Source organism: Podarcis liolepis, assembly GCF_965112155.1.
Source record: "Podarcis liolepis genome assembly, chromosome: 15".
NCBI classification, from domain to species: Eukaryota; Metazoa; Chordata; class Lepidosauria; order Squamata; family Lacertidae; genus Podarcis; species Podarcis liolepis.
Window position 1 is genome coordinate 25,542,704 of NC_139566.1, and position 17,221 is coordinate 25,559,924.

The window sequence follows — 17,221 nt, forward strand, 5'->3', positions numbered from 1 at the left end:
GAGAACAGGACTCTTCTTACGTAAATTCCAAGACCGCTGTGTTAACCTCTTCCCTCTTCCTTTTCTTTACAGGCAAGGACTACAGAGGCTACAGCCCGCTGTGGTTTGAGCGGAAGGTCGACCCAGTCACCGGGGAGCTGATGTGCGTTTACAAAGGTGGATACTGGGAAGCGAAGGAGGAGCAGCAATGGAGTGCATGCCCCAATATATTCTGAGCGGCTTCTGAGCCGGACTGGCATCTCCCGGGGCGGAAGGGGAGCCTCCCTCCTCATCCTGCCCACGGGAAAGAAGAGCTGGTAGCAGAAGCACTCCAGGCAACGACCTGCTGGTCAACACACACTTCAAAGAAACACACAAGAGTTTAAATAAATGCAGATTTTTTAAAAAAAAGAAAAGAGAAAAACTGCAAGACGAAAACCAAACAGGGAATTCCAAACCTATTTTTATGCACTAATGAAATGGCATTTGGGGGTGTGTGTTTTTTTTCCTTTTAAGTGACTTTTTAAAGCTACCAATTAGGATTGAGAGATGATGGATTATTTTTCCCCCTTTTCTTTTTAAGCCTGGCCTATTTATTGCTGCATCAGGAGATGCAGCCTCCTTACATATTTTGAGCTTCCGGTTCTCTTAACCGAAGCTCTGACATTTCCAAAGATGCACGTATTTGTGGGGGAATGATGTATGTTTGATTCTTTTTTTCTTTCTTTCTCATTTGTGCTCTGGGGACTTGAAATATCTTTTATATATAAAATAGTATACGTATAATTCAGGTTCTTTTTCTCTAGATGCAGCAACTCCCTAAGCCACGTCCCAGATGGGTCCTAAATTCTAGGGAGAAAGTGCGGTGTCCGGGGGTGTGTGTGGGGGGAGTTAACAAGCCAATAACTTTCCCCAACCCCATTTTGAGTTTTGCATCTTTGGAGAAGGGTTGGAGCAGCGTTCTGACAACTGTGGTTTAAGTTCCCTCCCATGCTTTTTGGAGTACTTGGATCCAGTATCGGTCAACAGGCAATATTTTTGTTACTTTGTCTTTAAAAATCAAGTCTCTGGGCGGTTTTGTGTGTTGGGGCGTGTATGGCCATTTAATTTTGGTTCTGTAATCACCCCCTTGGGAGAGAAGTCCCCCTTTTGCCAGCTGGTTGTTCTTTTCCGAAAGGCCTTTCCCGGTGCGGCTAGGCTTGGGGAGAGCTGGAGATGAACCCTGGCACGCCTCAATGCCATCTTGCTAGTTCCTACCCCCCCCCTCACTTTGAGATTACGGCACAGGAGCTGGGTGCAAGCCCAGGCAGGGTGGAACTGAAGGCTCCCCCACACTCTATTTGGTTAGAAACAGCACCCTCCTTCTCCATCACACAACCACAAGGCTGCTCATTCACACAGCCAGCAGTCACAACAAACTGCCGAGCCCCTGGCGCCGTGGATCAATGTGACGCCGGTGGCGAGGCGCATCTGGGCAGCACTCTCTCCATGCGCAAACGTGAGACACCTCTGTGGGCCTCGCTGGCGCCATCTTTGTAGGAAGCACACACGGACGCTCCCTCTCCTTGCTTGCTGTCCTCTTCATCAGAGGCCTGGTGACTCTGGAGGATGCAGAGAGCGGAGCTGGCGAAGATGCCAGGGGGCGCTGCCCTCTGCTGCAGTCAAGGGGAAAGTGGGTTTTCCAAGGACAAACGCCTTCATCCCAGATGCCTCACAAGTAGCAAGTCAAAATGTGCTCTCTCTGTCTTTCTCAGAGCAACGCATTCTCTCTCCTGCCCCCGTTTGTCATTCAAGGCTAGCCACTGAGCTGCCGACAAACCCCCATTCTCTGAAATCGCAGAGGCATTGATACCGTTTTGCCAGCTGTTCTTAAATTGCCCGGCTGACCACCTTTCTCCCCTGACCAGAACTTGCACAAGCAGGCCCTAGTTCTGGGTTTTTTGGGGGGGTGTTCCAGGGAAGTTCTGCCTGGCACCTGGATTTGCACGTCCCTCTTTCAAACCGGCTGGTTTGCCGATGCCGAAGGCCTGGCTGCCTGGTGTTTCCCTGTGAAAGAATGGTGCTTGGGACAAATGTCCCTTACGTCCAATGGGCCTGGCGGCTCTTTTTGAGAACTGAACAGGGTCCATAAGGCCTTTTGCCTTTGGAAAATAACAGAGCCGCCCAGTCCTCTGGCTCACAAAATCACATCTTGACAGATGCAGGAACCAGTGGGTTTCTTGTGGCCAGGCACATTTTTGCAGGGCGGCGGGGAGAAAACGAGCAATAACGAACTTCAGGGCTTCACTCTCTGCCCCCAGATTGCAAAGGGGAGGTCCTGAGTCAGGTTATCTCCCAGAGGGATTTCCAAAAACCCTTTCCCTCACAGCACCTGTAGGAACTGATATTTACTCTCTGCGTTTCCAAGTATATATGTATATACATGCACACACACCTTTGCACAGTATATTTATATATTTATACAAATCTACATAACCTGTGCAAATACACACACACACAAACACGCATATACACACCGTACAATGTAACTGTAGTGACTGAACATCAGTATGCCAACAGCTGATTTCAGTGTGCTCTTTAATCTTAATTATTTATTTGCTTCTAATTTATATATATTATATATATAAAGATATATATAAAATTATTTTTGTTTAAATTTATATGGTACATAAAGTAGGGGGGGATAATAATGAAGACGGGTGTGTGCCTCTGTCTGAATTTTCTTTTTATAGTGCAAATTACATGTACGGTGAATCTTGATTCCTCTTTTCAGGGTAGGTGTCCTCTGTCTCGCTTTCTTTCTTAACGAGAAAAATAAAAGTGTCGAGGTTAGAGGCACCGTCCATGCTGAGCTCCTGTTCATTTCGACGGCTTGCGCAGGAGAGCGGTCTCCAGGATTGTGCCCCCAGACCATTGATTTATACATAGAGAGAGGAGATAAGGGTCTTGCCTTGCTAACATTTGCTCCAAAGCCGCAGACTGAATAGATTCAGCAGGCCGGGTGTGCGCCGGCTTCCTCTTGAGCAAGCCCGTTTCTCCCAGCGGGTGTTTAAAAGGAGATGCTCCCGGTAGATAATGCTTCCAAGTGTCCCGATTGCTCGGCCTCCCCCAAACCTGTGCGCTTCCAGATGTTTTGGACTACTGGGGAAGGCTGATCCATATCCAGTGTGGGGAAGCTTTGGCCCTCCAGATGTTGCTGCAATGCAATTCCCATCGTCCCCAGCCATGGGCCATGCTTGCTGGATCTGATGGGAGTTTATCTGGGGAGCCAAAGGTTCCCCCGCACCCAAATCTAGAAGAAGAAACCACCCCTTTCTAAAGAGAGCAACACATTTCCTGTTCCTGAAAATTCCCATCAAGCCAAAACAGTAGCTTCTGATGCAGTGTTCCTCCTGTGTTTTACTTGAAAAAAATTACTCAAGGTACTACCACTTTTGGGGTGCTTCTTTTGGATTTGTTTCCCCTCACTCCTGTATCCTGGCAGGGGGTGGGAATGTAAATGTGTGCGTCTGAATTTTTATTTATTTTTTTAAAAGTCAAACCTGCTGCAGCAGTGTTGCCAAAGCCCACCACGAACCGCTATATATATATACGTATATATAGATAACGTCTCGATCGAGTCAGCATTATGTCTTCGACAAGGGTAGTTTTTCTTAGGTAACAACAACATGCTGCAAAACTCGTGGGCAAAAGCGAAAGAAGTTCGATGCCGTTCTTGAAAATCTGATGTGTGTGTGTGTGTGTAGAACAGTTGTACTCCAAATGAATTGAGAGAGGGATTTAATTTGGATAAAGGATTTCTTTCAAACACACTTTTTGAAAATTGACTTTCCCCTGTTCATATATACAGCCTAGCGTGGAGGCAGTTCTGTGAGCTCTGAGGCTGCAAACGGGTGTTGTTTTTCCAGAATCGAAAGGGGAAGCGACAGAGCCGTTGTTGCACCAACGTGGGCACAGAAACCATTTTTTGTTGTTGCGTCCATTACCTGTACAAGTATGGCATGTTTTGTTTTTAATGCTTGAAAAACCCACCAACCTATTTGGTCTGAAGTCACAGTGGGACAGGAAAGGATATCTCCCTCCAGGGATTACGTTTCTTCACCTTTTACTTTCTGCAGCAGGAGACAGTTCTGCAATGTGGGGGTCTCGTTTTTTTCCAGACAGCTGATGCACCATCTACAGAAATGGGAATGGCTTGCTGGAGAATTAAAACAGGTCTGTTGCATTGTGAGGAGCTGCTCTCCAATAGTTGAGGACGATGGGTGTTTGGCTTTTTGCCAGACTGACTCTTTCCCCTGCCACAAAGTGTAGCATTTTCCCAGAAACTCCGAGCCTACGTGATCCAGTCTGCTGGACCGCCTCAGATGGATTATTCTGCACAAGCTTTTCCTAATCTGGTTTCCTCCCAGTGTTTTAGACTACAGCTCCCATCAGCCCCCAAGATCACTTCGCCGTGCTGGCTGGGGCTGATGGGAGTTGTAGTCTAAAACATCTGGAAAGCACCAGGTAAGAGAGGGGAGGTTGCTGAAGACACCTGGATGCCGCTCTTCCTAAGATGCTCTTTTACCTAGAGCCGGAGCAACCGAGCAAGCAGTGGTTTTCAACTCTTTGTACACTCTTTCTCAGTTCAGTTTTTAATGCTGTAAAAAAATAAAAGATACAGGGGTTTCTTGCTTTGCTTTTGTTTTCACTTTAAAGGCCTAATTCAGTTTCATTTTTTTAAAAAAAATAAAACGGACTGGGAATCACAGCTCTTTCTAACGCCTTATTGTCTGTGCTTACTTGACGGTGAGTCTTAGCAAAGCAGTTTGTCACTTTCCCTCTTATCTTCAACTCGGCGGTAGTAAGGTCTCGTTGCCGCTTAAATAAATGAAACCTGACAAGTGCAGGCTAGGCTCATTAGGCACCAGCACCTGAATGTGCAGGGATTGGAGCAGGAACGGGACATCCTGTTCCCAAAGCAGAATATACTGCCCAACGGACCAAGCCAAAGAGCTGAGTCTTTGGCCCGAACCCTGAGCAAATGACAGTGGCTTGACTAGAGATGGCACAACTCCACAGTCTGCCTTTAAGAAATAAAAGGGGGAGAACATGGGAAGAAATGTTAAAATGCCATGCTCTGTAAAGGTAAAGGGACCCCTGACCAGTAGGTCCAGTCGTGGTCGACTCTGGGGTTGCAGCGCTCATCTCTTCTTTATTGGCCGAGGGAGCCGGCGTACAGCTTCCAGGTCATGTGGCCAGCATGACTAAGCCGCTTCTGGCGAACCAGAGCAGCGCACAGAAACACCGTTTACCTTCCTGCCAGAGCAGTACCTATTTATCTACTTGCACTTTGACGTGCTTTCGAACTGCTAGGTTGGCAGGAGCAGGGACCGAGCAATGGGAGCTTACCCCGTCGCGGGGATTCAAACCGCCAACCTTCTGATCGGCAAGTCCTAGGCTCAGTGGTTTAACTCACAGCACCACCCGCGTCCCTGCCATGCTCTGTAAGAGTGTTATATTGCAGGGGAAATATCAGTCTGGGAGGTTTGTGGGCTTCCATTCCTTTCCTTTGAACTCACTTCCTAGCATTACTGGGGAAGGTGCAGAAATGTCCTTTCTCCTCAGCAACCTGCCACCCACTCCTGCTGTCCACGGAAGCTTTGCAGCCAGGCATGGCACCCAAATTTGGGGAGTTTAATCGCAGCAGGGGAGTCACTCGGCAAAGCAGCCCCTTTAACCAAGAGCCTCTTCCTGTCCTCTCCTGCGTGACAGCGACACTTAACAAGAGCACCGTCTTCCTGGTCTTTTCTACTTTTGTCCAACCAGAGGATTTTAATGTCATTCTACTATAAATGCTGGTTGAATGTAATACTTTCGAACAAATATTATTGTGAGCGCTCCCTCTTCGCTGACACAGTAATAATAAAAAAAGTGGATTCAGGAGTTTTAAACCTTAAACTGTGCTCCGACCCATCGCTTCTGCCCAAAGGTGGGGGATCATAGGGAGGTTGGGCTGTTTCTTGGTTTGGAAGCAGCATTTGGAACCTCTGGCCTTCCAGATGTTGCAACTCCCCCATCACCCCTTAACCATTGGCTGTGCTGCTTGAGGCCAGTGGGGAGTCAAAAAACATCTGGAGGGCCACCAGTTCCCCATCCCTGGCTTGGAGAACCATTGCCCGATAGCTGAGAATTCACTGAAGTTGGAAGCGATGGGCAGCTTAAAGGTCGCTCATTAGTGGTGAATGTGTAAAAAGGAAAGTTCAGGGGCTCACGGTTCTCTGTTCTTCCACCTGCGAGGTCAGTTGACTTTGGAAGGAAATACACACTGCACGTGCTCAGAGGCATGCTGCTTTGTATTATAACTTCCCATTTTCCCATCTGGATTTGGCAAAAGCTTCTGGGTCTTGGATCTTGGTCGAATTAAGTTGCAGGTGGTAATGGGAGGGGGGCTACCTAGTGCCTGAGGGCCTTGATTAGCTGGAAATATGGGTAGGAAAGGCCGCTGAAGACATCCCCCCACAAATTTTCTTTGAAGCCACAAGAAGCACCATGAAGCCCAGCCTAATCACAATGATAGGCAATGAACTGTTTCTTAAGGAAACTTTACTGCATCCCTGCAATTGCCTGAGTGGCTACTTATCATTCCAGTGGATTCCAAGGGGACCTTGTTTCCTCCTCCATTATAATAAATATTTTTATTTTATTTATACCCAATTTAAAAACCGGGCTCAGGGTGGCTAACAGCAAATATAAAACATTGATTAAAATGCAACTTAAAAACAGCATAAAACACCATAAAATACAGCATCAATAAAATCCTAAAATTCAGGAGTCATTTTGGGAAGGAAAAAAAGAACAAAACCAATCAGTAGACATCAAATGATCACCAGGGCTAAGTTGCCAAGTTGGTCCTACTAGGGCCAGCAAGGAGACCAGGGAAGAATTTAAATGTGGGGTCCCAGAAAGGGTTTCTTCATAGAAGAGGAAAGGGAAAAGAGAATAGAGGATCAGGCTAATTCAAATTGAAGGCCAGGCGGAGTGGCTCTTTCTTACAGGCCCTGCAGAAGGAGATCAAGTCCTGCAGGGCCCTAGTCTGGTGGGGCAGAGCATTCCACCAGGTCGGAGCAGTCACTGAAAAAGCCCTGGCCCTGGTGGAGGATAGCCCGGCTTCCTTAGGGCCCTGGACCTTTAAGCTATTATTATTCATGGACCTTAGGGTCCTCTGCGGGACATACCAGGAGAGGCGGTCCCGTAAGTAGCAGCTGAAGCTAGGTGGCACCACTCCATGTGGGCATCACAGCTGCTAGAGCCATCTCTGCAACCTAGTGCTCTCCAGTTGGTTTTGGACTGTGACATGCTAGTTGGCTGTAGTCCAAAACAGCTGGAAGGAACTAGGTTGGAGAAACGGCTGTGTCAGGGGAAGGCAGTTTTTCTTGGCTTCCGTTCATCGCTACCAGTTTTGAAAAAGGATGTAGGGGGGCTCTTGACCTCAGGAACAGACGGACCATTTTAGCGGGATGCTTTTAAAACTATTTTGTTTTCTTTTTATCCTGCCCTCCATCGTGGAACTGAAGGTGGTGCATATTTATTTATAAAATACATTTATTCTGCAATTGCATATAAAAAAAACCAAAGCAGTGTACAACAAATACACACACACAAAATCACATAAAAAGTGTGATTGCAGATCATCAACCAGCTGTTATAGATGTTTTTCTTAATTTTCAGCATAAGCCTGGCAGCATTAAAAAAAAACACATTTGAAGGCTCTTCAGAAAGTGCACCCCCTGAATCTCTTGGAAGAGCATTCCAGAGGCCCAGGCCAATGACACTAAAGGCTTGGTTTTGTGTCACTGTCAAATGAAGCTCACCAATTTGGGGGATGACAAGTGAAGCTTTACCTGGGACCTTTTCCTTTTCCAGGGGCCTTGATCTTCTATGAAGGCCTGTGCAGGACTCAAATGAAATAAACTCTGTGCAGCAGCCACCATTCATTTCAGGGCTTATGGAGGAAGACCTCATTCATGCCCTCTCTTTTCAGGCCCCTGCAGTTGGTGGCGGTGGTGCAACAGGAAGGAGCAAAGTACTTGTCGGCAGCTGTGCGTGTGCAGGACTTCTGGTCTCCACCTACACAAAAATCCCTTTCTACACTGCATTACAGTGGTACCTCCGGTTACATACCCTTCAAACTCCGCTAACCCAGAAATAGTATCTCGGGTTAAGAACTTTGCTTCAGGAGGAGAACAGAAATCGTGCTCTGGCCGTGGGGCGCCAGCAGTGGGAGGCCCCATTAGCTAAAGTGGTGCTTCAGGTTAAGAACAGTTTCAGGTTAAGAACGGACCTCCGAAACGAATTAAGTACTTAACCCGAGGTACCACTGTATAGCTGTAAAAAGGGTCAGATGGGAGGTGCGCTTGCAAAATGGTTGTGGTCCCAGGAGAAAGCTGGGTGGAGGTATAAGACCAACAGTACCCCCTTGTGGCGCATTCCCCCCTTATTTACAGATCATAGTTGACCCTTGGATCTGCAGACTACAGCCTTATAGCCATGGGCTTCGCCAGGATTTTTGTTGGGAAGCCAAAGATTTCTTTTAGGAGCTTTTTTAAAGGAGATCCCGCCTCCTCAAGCAGTCGTTGAGCTTTTGGGGGGGGGGAGTCACGGGTTAAAATACTCCCAAAAGACGACATTACGGGAAGCAAGCTTCCTAGGGCGCGGGGGAGGGCAGGAATCTAGGGGGAAGTAATTGAGTACTTTCAATACTTTTTGCGGATCTGCCCCCCTCCCTTGGCTACGCCCATGCTTATAGCCTTGCTTTCCCTTAATGCTAGAGACTCGAGTGGTTGCCGAGGAGAAGCGCTTTGCACATGCACAAAGGCACCCTTTACCATTAACGCCTGTCTCCCCCCCCCCCCCGCCAGCCACAATGGTGGGTCTCTGCAGCGCGACAGAGACGCACCCCTTCCCGCCACCTCTTGCAACTTTCCGCCGAGCCGCGTTGTTTGGCAACGGGCACGACACTTCACCAATAGGAGCGCTCCGGCTGCCCAGCGTTCCACGGTTGCCTGGCAACCCTGGCCGGGGACGTTCCACGGTTGCAGAGGCGGCCCCGCGCTGGGGCGCGGCGGAGGGATGCGCGGCGCGGCCTCGGGGCCACGGGTGAGTGATGCGGAGCCCCGAGCTGCCGTGAGTGACCCTCGGACGTAGCCCGGAGCTCCCACCCGGCCCACACTTCCTCCTAAGGAGGAGCCCGGCAGGCAGAAACTTTTACTCCAATCCATAGATGGAAAGAGCGAGACTCCCGCGCCATCGCCCCCATAAAGTTGAAAACTCTCGTTCATTTGGGAGCCCGGTTTATAGTTTTGCACAGAAGCCATTTGACGGGGCTTTGCAATAAGAACATCGGAAGAGCTCTGCCAGCAACTTCATTTCCTAGGATTCTTTGGCAGGCTTCTTAAAACTGCACGATATGGAGCCTTGTTTTAAACACCCCACTTTACTGATAATTTTAATGTCTTATTTCATGTAGAGGTACCAATGATTAAGCAGTACATAAATCCTGGTCAATAAAATAAAAATAAACCTGTCCCCCAGCGCCTGGACGTTGGGTTTCTTTGCAGGGCCAAGGGAGCCTCCTTGCCCCTGTGGGCCCAGATTCTTTGCCTTTTGTCCCCTTCCTAGGAGTGATAATAATGTCTTCCGTTCCCGAGAGACCAGGACCTTGGGCGAAGGATCACTGTGATTACCTGCTAGATTCTATTGATGCTCAACTCAGCCAGCTCCAGGTAAGTAGGTAGGGAAGGGATGGGCTTGTCTGGAGTTGTTCGTTGGGCAACGCTGGGTTTATACAGCCCTGACTAAAAGATACCCTGGATTACGAAGGGAGACTTTTCCAGGGTGAGACCTATTATCCATGGCAGTCCTGGTGCTGTCCTGCTGTCCCGTGCACTTAGCTCAGTGGGTAGAGCATCCACTTTGCTTGCAGAAAGGTCCCAGCTTCAATCCCTGGCTTCTCCAAGTAGGACTGGGAATGTCCCTTTGCCTGAAATCCTGGAGAGCTGCTGCCAGTCAGTGTAGACAGCATGGAGCTAGGTGGACCAGCTGGTCTGACTCCATATAAGACCACCTTCTATGATGGGCGAGGGGCCATTGCTCAGTGGTAGAGCATCTGCTTTGCATGCAGAAGGTCTCAGGTTCAATCCCTGGCTGGGAATAACCTTGGTCTGAAACCCTGGAGAGCTGCTGCCAGTCAGTGCAGACAACACTTAACAAGATGGGCCGGTGGTCTCACACAGCATAAAGCATCTTCTTGCATCGCTCCCTATCCAAGACCAACAAAGTAAATGTGTTTTTTCATCTCCACCCCTATGTTCAGGAACCCAGCGGAATAATCAAGGGCAGCAGTGACAGTGGGAAGGCTTCTCTCAAGAAAACTGCGGGCACTAATGCCACAGCAGGTAAGACCTACCCTCTCCGCAGGCTGACCTTTAACCATGTCCCAAGCCTCTTTTCCTCAGTCTTCCCTTCTGCAAACTGGGCACAATTTATTTATTGGTCTGCATGTCTTAGGTGTAAGACTTAAGCCAGGGAGAGACCTGGTCACAAATCCCCAATTCAGTGATGAAGGCCAGCTTCCTTTCAGTCTAGTCTACATCGCACGGTTAGTTTGAGGATAAAATAGGAAAACCTTATGATTCACCAACTTCAGCTCTTGGGAGGAAGGGTGTGGGGTGGGAGGACAGTGTATACGTAAGTAGTCTGGCCTGTGTCGGACATTCAAATTTGGAAAAGAATCCATTGGAACGCTAAAATAATCTACATTGGTGGGGGGAGAAAAACCCCATCACGTTGGATTTTTCTGCTGCCAAGCCAGACAACAACACTGGTAGCTTGGATCGGTGCCTTCTTCTGCCTCCCTGCTGCAAAGAGTTTCTGCATCAGACAGAATTGCCTTTCCAGATGAAGATAATCATACCCTTTGAATGAAGCATTGTGCATCAGTAAATGGACGTTTCATTTGTGGTCCTGAATCTGTGGGGTTTTGGTCACTGGCTGTGCTCTGCTCCTTCACCCGCTGGGCAAATCTGAACCCTGGTTAGATCGCCAAATAAACGAGCTCCATCCATCCTGTGGCCCTGGCAAGATCTTCTGCGGGGGAGTAGAAACTTGCCTCCTTGCTAGCGCAGGTGCGCCATCGTTGGGAGAGATTTCGCAGGTATGAATTCTGATCCGGGAGGAAGCTCACTGCTCTCTCCGTTTGCTTTCTCCTCCGTGCAGATCTGGACGGATGCTCTGGGGTCAGGGACAGAGAGGCCTCTCCGGGGGAAGATCCGTCCTCTTGGGAAGAGGATTGTGCCTGGTGGCTGGTGCGTTTCCTCGACTTGGGGGCCGCCCTAGGAGACAGGAGCAGATCGGACTCGGTTTGCACGGAAGACTTTGCGGCCAAGTTTAACGAGGTCCTGGTGGATCCCCTGCCCGGCTCTGAAGAGGAGAGCAGTGCCTTGGCTCTTGACTCGGGGCCTCTACAACACGCTACTCGAGATCCAGTTAATACTTCTTCGCCTTTCGCGGACTACAAAGCAGCCTCGGATTGTCTCTCGGTAGATTCAGCAAGAAAGCAAGGAATCGCCCAGTTGCCTAAGGGAGGGTCTGAGGAGGAATGGGACCAGGAGAAGGAGCTGGCTGGCAGTTCGAGAGATGCTCCACCGTTGTGTATCCCGTGCAGAATTAAGAGCGCAGAGTCTCTAGGAGAGCAGATCTCATGGCTTAGTCGGAAGTGGTCCACGGATGAGACATGGAAGAAGGTTTTTCAGCTCAGGCCCCTGAGCTCTGGGGAGGGGTCTCTGGGCTCGGAGATCTCTCCGCGAAGCATCTTCCTGGGGCCACAGCAGGAGCAAAGAGGTTCAGAGGACTCCTTCGAGTGGGTTCAGGATCCTCACGAAAATACAGAGAGCCCGTTGCTGCTTGAAGATTTGAGGCCTTCCCAGCTGCTCCCAGCGTCTAATGTAAAAACTGTTTTGGATTGTGGGTCCCCATCTGTGGGGACAGCAGGATGCAGCCACCCCGTGGAGCGGTCCAGCTGCCCAAGGGGTTCGTTGGATGTGGCCTGCCCGTGCACCATCAGAGCATCTTTGGTACCCTCTAATGAAGAGGATGGAGGTGGATCAAAAACCCCTTTGTGTCTTCATCCACAGGGAGCCTGGGGCTCTGGTAAAACACAGAGGCCAGCTCTATCAGAGATCGGCATGGACAGTGGTGCCACTCGGGCTACTGTGTATTCCCATAAGGCTCTGGGCTCAGCCAGTGATGACTGTATGGGATGCAGGAAGGAATGGATCATGGATGCCCATTGCACAGATGGGCACAATGAGGCTTGGGAATCAAAGGAGTGTGAGTTGGAGCAGGATCGTTCCCTTGCATCATTTGGGTTAGGGAGCCTTTGTCCCTCCAGATATTGTAGGACTCCAAACCCCATCAGACCCAGCAGCTAGAATGGTCAGGAATGATGTGAGTTGTAGTCCAACAACACCTGGCTGGCCAGGTGTTCCTCAGCCCTGATTTGTGTGTGTTTTAAGGGTTCTGCTGTCTTTATAACAACTCTTTGGATCAGGTCACTCTGCCTTTTAACTAAGGGGGGAAACTGAGGCTTAAAAATGTTGGGTGACATGACCAGCACCACAGAGTGTCTGTGGCAGATGAGGGACTTGAACTCGGGTCCGGCTGCGATATTGTGCTCATTGTGTGCCCATGATTTTTGGTTCCAAGGATGTTTGGATAAGCCAGCTGCTGTTTTCCAGTCAATCCACGTTAGGGATTTATATCTGTACTCTGCTGATGCAGTAATTCAGAACGGGTTTGGGGTTTTTTGCAGGAAAGAGAAGGTGTGAGGATGCATGCCTAAACTTTAGTTTGAGAGTGGATTGGCAAAGTGACATTGGCTCCACTAGTAGTGGTTTGAGCAAAAGAATCTGCTGTATTGATCCTGAAGAGGAAATGTTGGAGTAAATACAGTACACCTTCTGTTGTGATGTTTATATTCCACCATTCCTGCAAGCAGCTCTCAAGCTGGCGTAGATGGCTCAATCCCCTCCATTTTATCCTCACAACAACCCTGTAGGGTAGGCTGAGGCACAGTGACTGGTCCAAAGTCACCCAGCGGGTTTTGTGGGTGTTTGAAGATTATTGAACATGGGTCTCCCAGGGCCTCATCCGACACCCTAGCCCAAGAGTGCAGGCTCCACAGCCCTCCACATCTGGCTGGACTGCATTTGCCATCCCTCTGACCATTATCCATACCGGCTAGAGCTGATGGGAGCTGGGAGTTCAGCAACAGCCAGAAGCCCCCAGGGCGCTCACTCATGCTCTGACCACTGCACTGTACTACTCTGGGTGAATTAATCCTCTGAAAAGAGAGAGAGAGCCTCTCTTAGGACTCTCATGGCCAGGCCACTTTGAAACTTCTCTGACGTTTTTCTTTTTGGTCCCCTCTTTAGGTGACAGTTTGGGGGCTCAGCACCATGATCCCCAGTCTGAGCTGAACCAGGGCTGGATGGAGTCCTTTCACGACAAACCTGTGGCAGGTGAGGTTACGCGGAGCCAGGAAGGGCTGTGTCAGTATTTGCATTAGCAGAAAATGCTGGATTTGGGGCTGGGGATAGAGGGTGGCGCTTTTCCTCTCCCCATTGTGTCTGAAAACCTGGGATGAAGTGCTTTTCTTGTCTTCTAAATAGCCACCAGCCTCAGTGTCAAGAAGATCCTCTTGCCGCCGCAGCGGGATTTGCTGAGGTAAATATTGATGAGCCTTGGACTATTGAGATAAAGATGGCCAAATATGTCCATTTTTGGGTCTTTCTCAGTTTCTCGTTTTTCCTGCCTCAAGTTCAGTTCTTCCCATTTCCACATCTTGTGAAACTGAACTTTCACTTTGTCAAATTGTTTCTTCTGGAGAACAAGGCACTAGCCCTCATGGTGGCGAAAGCGTACAGACAATGCCTACTGGAATCACAGAAGGTGGGGAGGTGACTGGATAAGTTGCTGGCAGCCGGGGACAGGAGGACTTCAGTATCCCTTCTCCTCCCGTGAACTAGCAAAACCTTAATAAAGTATGCAAATGTGTGCGCAATTTGCATGATTCACGCAGGTCACAGAACCCGCCTTTTCTCAATGCAGGAATTTAAACGGTGTGCTTAAATAAAGCATGGAGTAAACAAGTCCTGCCTATATAACCTTTCAGGCCGTAGGAAATAAGGTGGCATTTATTAAGCATCCTTGCAGTGCATGCTGGCCAGGAATGTATGTCCATCTTAGCTGCTGGGCCCAAATCCTCCCACCTGGGGTTCTGAGCTCTGGATAAATCACACAACAAATGCCGTGGCCCTTAATTCTGCTGTCACTCTCTGGTGTGCTTTCTGGGGCAAGGCAGCAAGGTGATCACAGTGCTCTTTGCTCTTGTGGTGCAGTGGTTAAGAGTGGTAGACTCGTAATCTGGGGAACTGGGTTCGCTTCCCCACTCCTCCACATGCAGCTGCTGGGTGACCTTGGGCCAGTCACACTTCTCTGAAGTCTCTCAGCCTCGCTCACCTCACAGAGTGTTTGTTGTGGGGGAGGAAGGGAAAGGAGAATGTTAGCTGCTTTGAGACTCCTTAGGGTAGTGATAAAGCGGGATATCAAATCCAAACTCCTCCTCCTCCTCCTCCTCCTCCTCCTCTTCTTCTTCTTCTTCTTCTTCTTCTCCTCCTCCTCCTCCTTCTCCTGTGGCCTTTCAGGTCCCCCGGTTGCAGTGATGGAGGCAGCAAAGAGGAAGACGAGGAGTTTGCCAAGTTATGCAGGGCCAGCGAGTCGTGGAAGTGGGATGCGAGCAGAGGATCAGAACCCAGTGGGAAGAGAGCTGAGCTGGGAGGCTACAGAAACCTCGAGGTAACTCCTGGTGGATGCAGAACATCACAAAAGTCAGAGGTGGAAGGGGCTCTCTACTGAGGTATGTGCAGCTGGGAAGGGAGAGGTGTGGCGGAAAATTTGGTTTTGCTGGAAAGATTGGAACAATAAATGTTTTATTTTTTCTTTCTTTCCCTGCCAGCAAATGGTTAATGAACGGCAGCCTCTGATTGGCCATGGTTCCAGGAGGGAGAGTTTAAAAGGAGAGGATTTGAGGAGAGACAGTTAAGGGGTTAGGAGTTAAGGGATTAAGAGGGATGGAAATGAGGGAGGCAGGTTAGGAGACAGGTTGAGGTATAAAGAGTGAATGGAAGAAAGAGTTGGTTCTGGAAAAACAACTTCCACTCTGAGCATATTGTGAAGGACAGAGTGTGGTGTCCTGTAGAAGGAATAGACTGGAATTTTACTGGGAGGCAGAGGTTGAGCCAGGAAAAATAGGAGCTGGAAAGGAACAAGTAGGGACTCAAATCTAGACTGGAGGGGAGAGATTCTTTTAAGGAAAAGAAGAAACTCCCAAACCCAGTGAAGGGAGGGGGTGTGGAGAGCCCTTTGGTCTATTACTTAAAGCAGTGTTTCCCAACCTTTTTTGGGCAAAGGCACACTTGTTTCATGAAAAAAATCTCGAGGCACACCACCATTACAGCCCCGTGACGTCAGCGCGCAGCGTCACGCCGGGAGGGACGCACGAAAGTGTAAGTTTCAATTTTTTCCCTCCCCCTTGCCTTCCTTCTGTGCCAACCACCAAAAAAGCCAAGAATCGCGGGACCGCCGGCGGAGGGGGGGAGGCCGAGTGGAGGCAGCGGCGAGCCCCGTTCCTCCCCATCTGCCCCATTCCGTGCAAGGAGCGCGAACAGGTGTGAGAAGGGGGTCAAACCTGCGGGTCGGCGCCGGGGAACCTCCAAGCTTTGGGGGGGGGGAGGAGGCAGCAAAGCGAGGCAGGAAGGAGAGCGCGGCTTGGCTGGGTGAGCTTTGGCAGGGGCAGGGAATGAGAGCCGCGAGGCGGGCGCTGCGGACGGAGGCGCTGCCCGCCGAGCTCGCAGGCAGCCAGGCAGGCAGACGGCGAGAGCCCCGCGCTGGGCGGCCTCTCCTCGCCGCCGCCACCCCGCCTCTCGTCGCCTGACTCGCCCACCTCCCTCCAGGCAACATCTCGCGGCACACCAGGCAACATCTCGCGGCACACTAGTGTGCCGCGGAACAGTGGTTGAAAAACACTGACTTAAAGTACCTCAGGAGCAGGATTGTTAAACGGGGTGGATAACTGAAATAACATGTCACCGTATAAAGGAACCAAACCTATCACACAAAAACAACTGAGGATGAATTGACATGAAATCACACTTTATTCCTGAAGTAACCTAAGTTTAATCCATTTTGTGTTGTATACTATCTTGCCTTAAATAAATTTTTGTTGTTTATTTAAAGAAGACCTGTCTGAGACTCCAGCTTACTAGTTATCCCCTCACAAAAGTCCTCTGCAGGATACTCTGGGCTAGAATTCTAAGAGGGAAGGAAAAGAAAAAATTGAAAGAAATCTCGATGAAATTGTTAAAGAAAAGAGTAAATTATAAATATTTGATGGGTGCACTGAGATATAACAAAATCCTTTATCGCTGAGAATATCCTGAAGGAGTATCTTTTACAAATAAAGGAATAAAACAAAGGTGTCAGGATCCCAATGAAGCAGGCAAATTCTGGAGAAAATATGGAAAAGAATTAGCAGGAGAAAGGGCGTTTGGTTTGGAAGAAGAAGAATCAACAGAGGTTGAGACTGGAGACAAATAAATGAAGAACAAGATGGCCTTGAAAGTCTTAACTTGGAATGTAAATGGACAATAATAAAACCCAAAGGAACAAGATTGAACATGTAGTTTAAAAAGTTAAATTCGGAAGTGATTCGCTCCAGGAAATGCACGTTGCGAAGAAACACAAGGGTTTTGATTAATAAAAGATTGGGAAAGGACTTTGTAGCCTGTGATGTAACAAAGAAGAGAGGAGTGGTAATGTGTATAAAACCCAAACTGGATCCACAGCAACTATTTAAAGACAAGCAATGAAGAATATTGGTAACTCAGATAACATCACAAGGAGAAAAAAAATATTGCTAACAGGTGTGATGATAAAAAATCAATTTAAGGAACCGCAGAAAGAGGAGGAAGGAAGTCGAGTTTTGAAATGTTAAAATGAGGGCGCTGAGTTGGATAAGACTGCAAAGTACGGACAAAGGTGTGATCAAAAGAAACCCAACATTTAGGGCGGGACTTAGGGGTTTGTTTGCTTTTTGTAGGACAGGCAAATGGGCTTAAAAACAATAATGATAAAAGCCTTTGTT

General features: G+C 48.9%; 2 protein-coding genes across 12 annotated transcripts in view; both read left to right on the forward strand.

Annotated features, from left to right (window-relative positions):
• The window catches only part of OSBP2 (oxysterol binding protein 2), a gene marked incomplete at its 5' end in the record, with an annotated part of 155,889 nt that extends 151,160 nt beyond the window's left edge, over nucleotides 1–4,729 (forward strand). For all 11 annotated transcript variants that reach the window (XM_083478548.1, XM_083478551.1, XM_083478553.1 and 8 more), the window contains one exon: nucleotides 73–4,729. In XM_083478548.1, the coding sequence (XP_083334674.1) occupies nucleotides 73–215 (143 nt within the window). In that variant the 3' untranslated portion in view covers nucleotides 216–4,729. The remainder of the gene's footprint in view (nucleotides 1–72) is intronic.
• A 3,653-nt stretch (nucleotides 4,730–8,382) lies between these two features.
• LOC310693890 (uncharacterized protein) overlaps nucleotides 8,383–17,221 on the forward strand; it is a gene marked incomplete at its 5' end in the record, with an annotated part of 32,640 nt that continues 23,801 nt past the window's right edge. Inside the window, 8 exons of the mRNA XM_083476285.1 lie at nucleotides 8,383–8,415; nucleotides 8,991–9,117; nucleotides 9,640–9,743; nucleotides 10,334–10,415; nucleotides 11,236–12,348; nucleotides 13,452–13,538; nucleotides 13,689–13,743; nucleotides 14,724–14,874. Coding sequence (XP_083332411.1) covers nucleotides 8,383–8,415; nucleotides 8,991–9,117; nucleotides 9,640–9,743; nucleotides 10,334–10,415; nucleotides 11,236–12,348; nucleotides 13,452–13,538; nucleotides 13,689–13,743; nucleotides 14,724–14,874 — 1,752 coding nt within the window. The remainder of the gene's footprint in view (nucleotides 8,416–8,990; nucleotides 9,118–9,639; nucleotides 9,744–10,333; nucleotides 10,416–11,235; nucleotides 12,349–13,451; nucleotides 13,539–13,688; nucleotides 13,744–14,723; nucleotides 14,875–17,221) is intronic.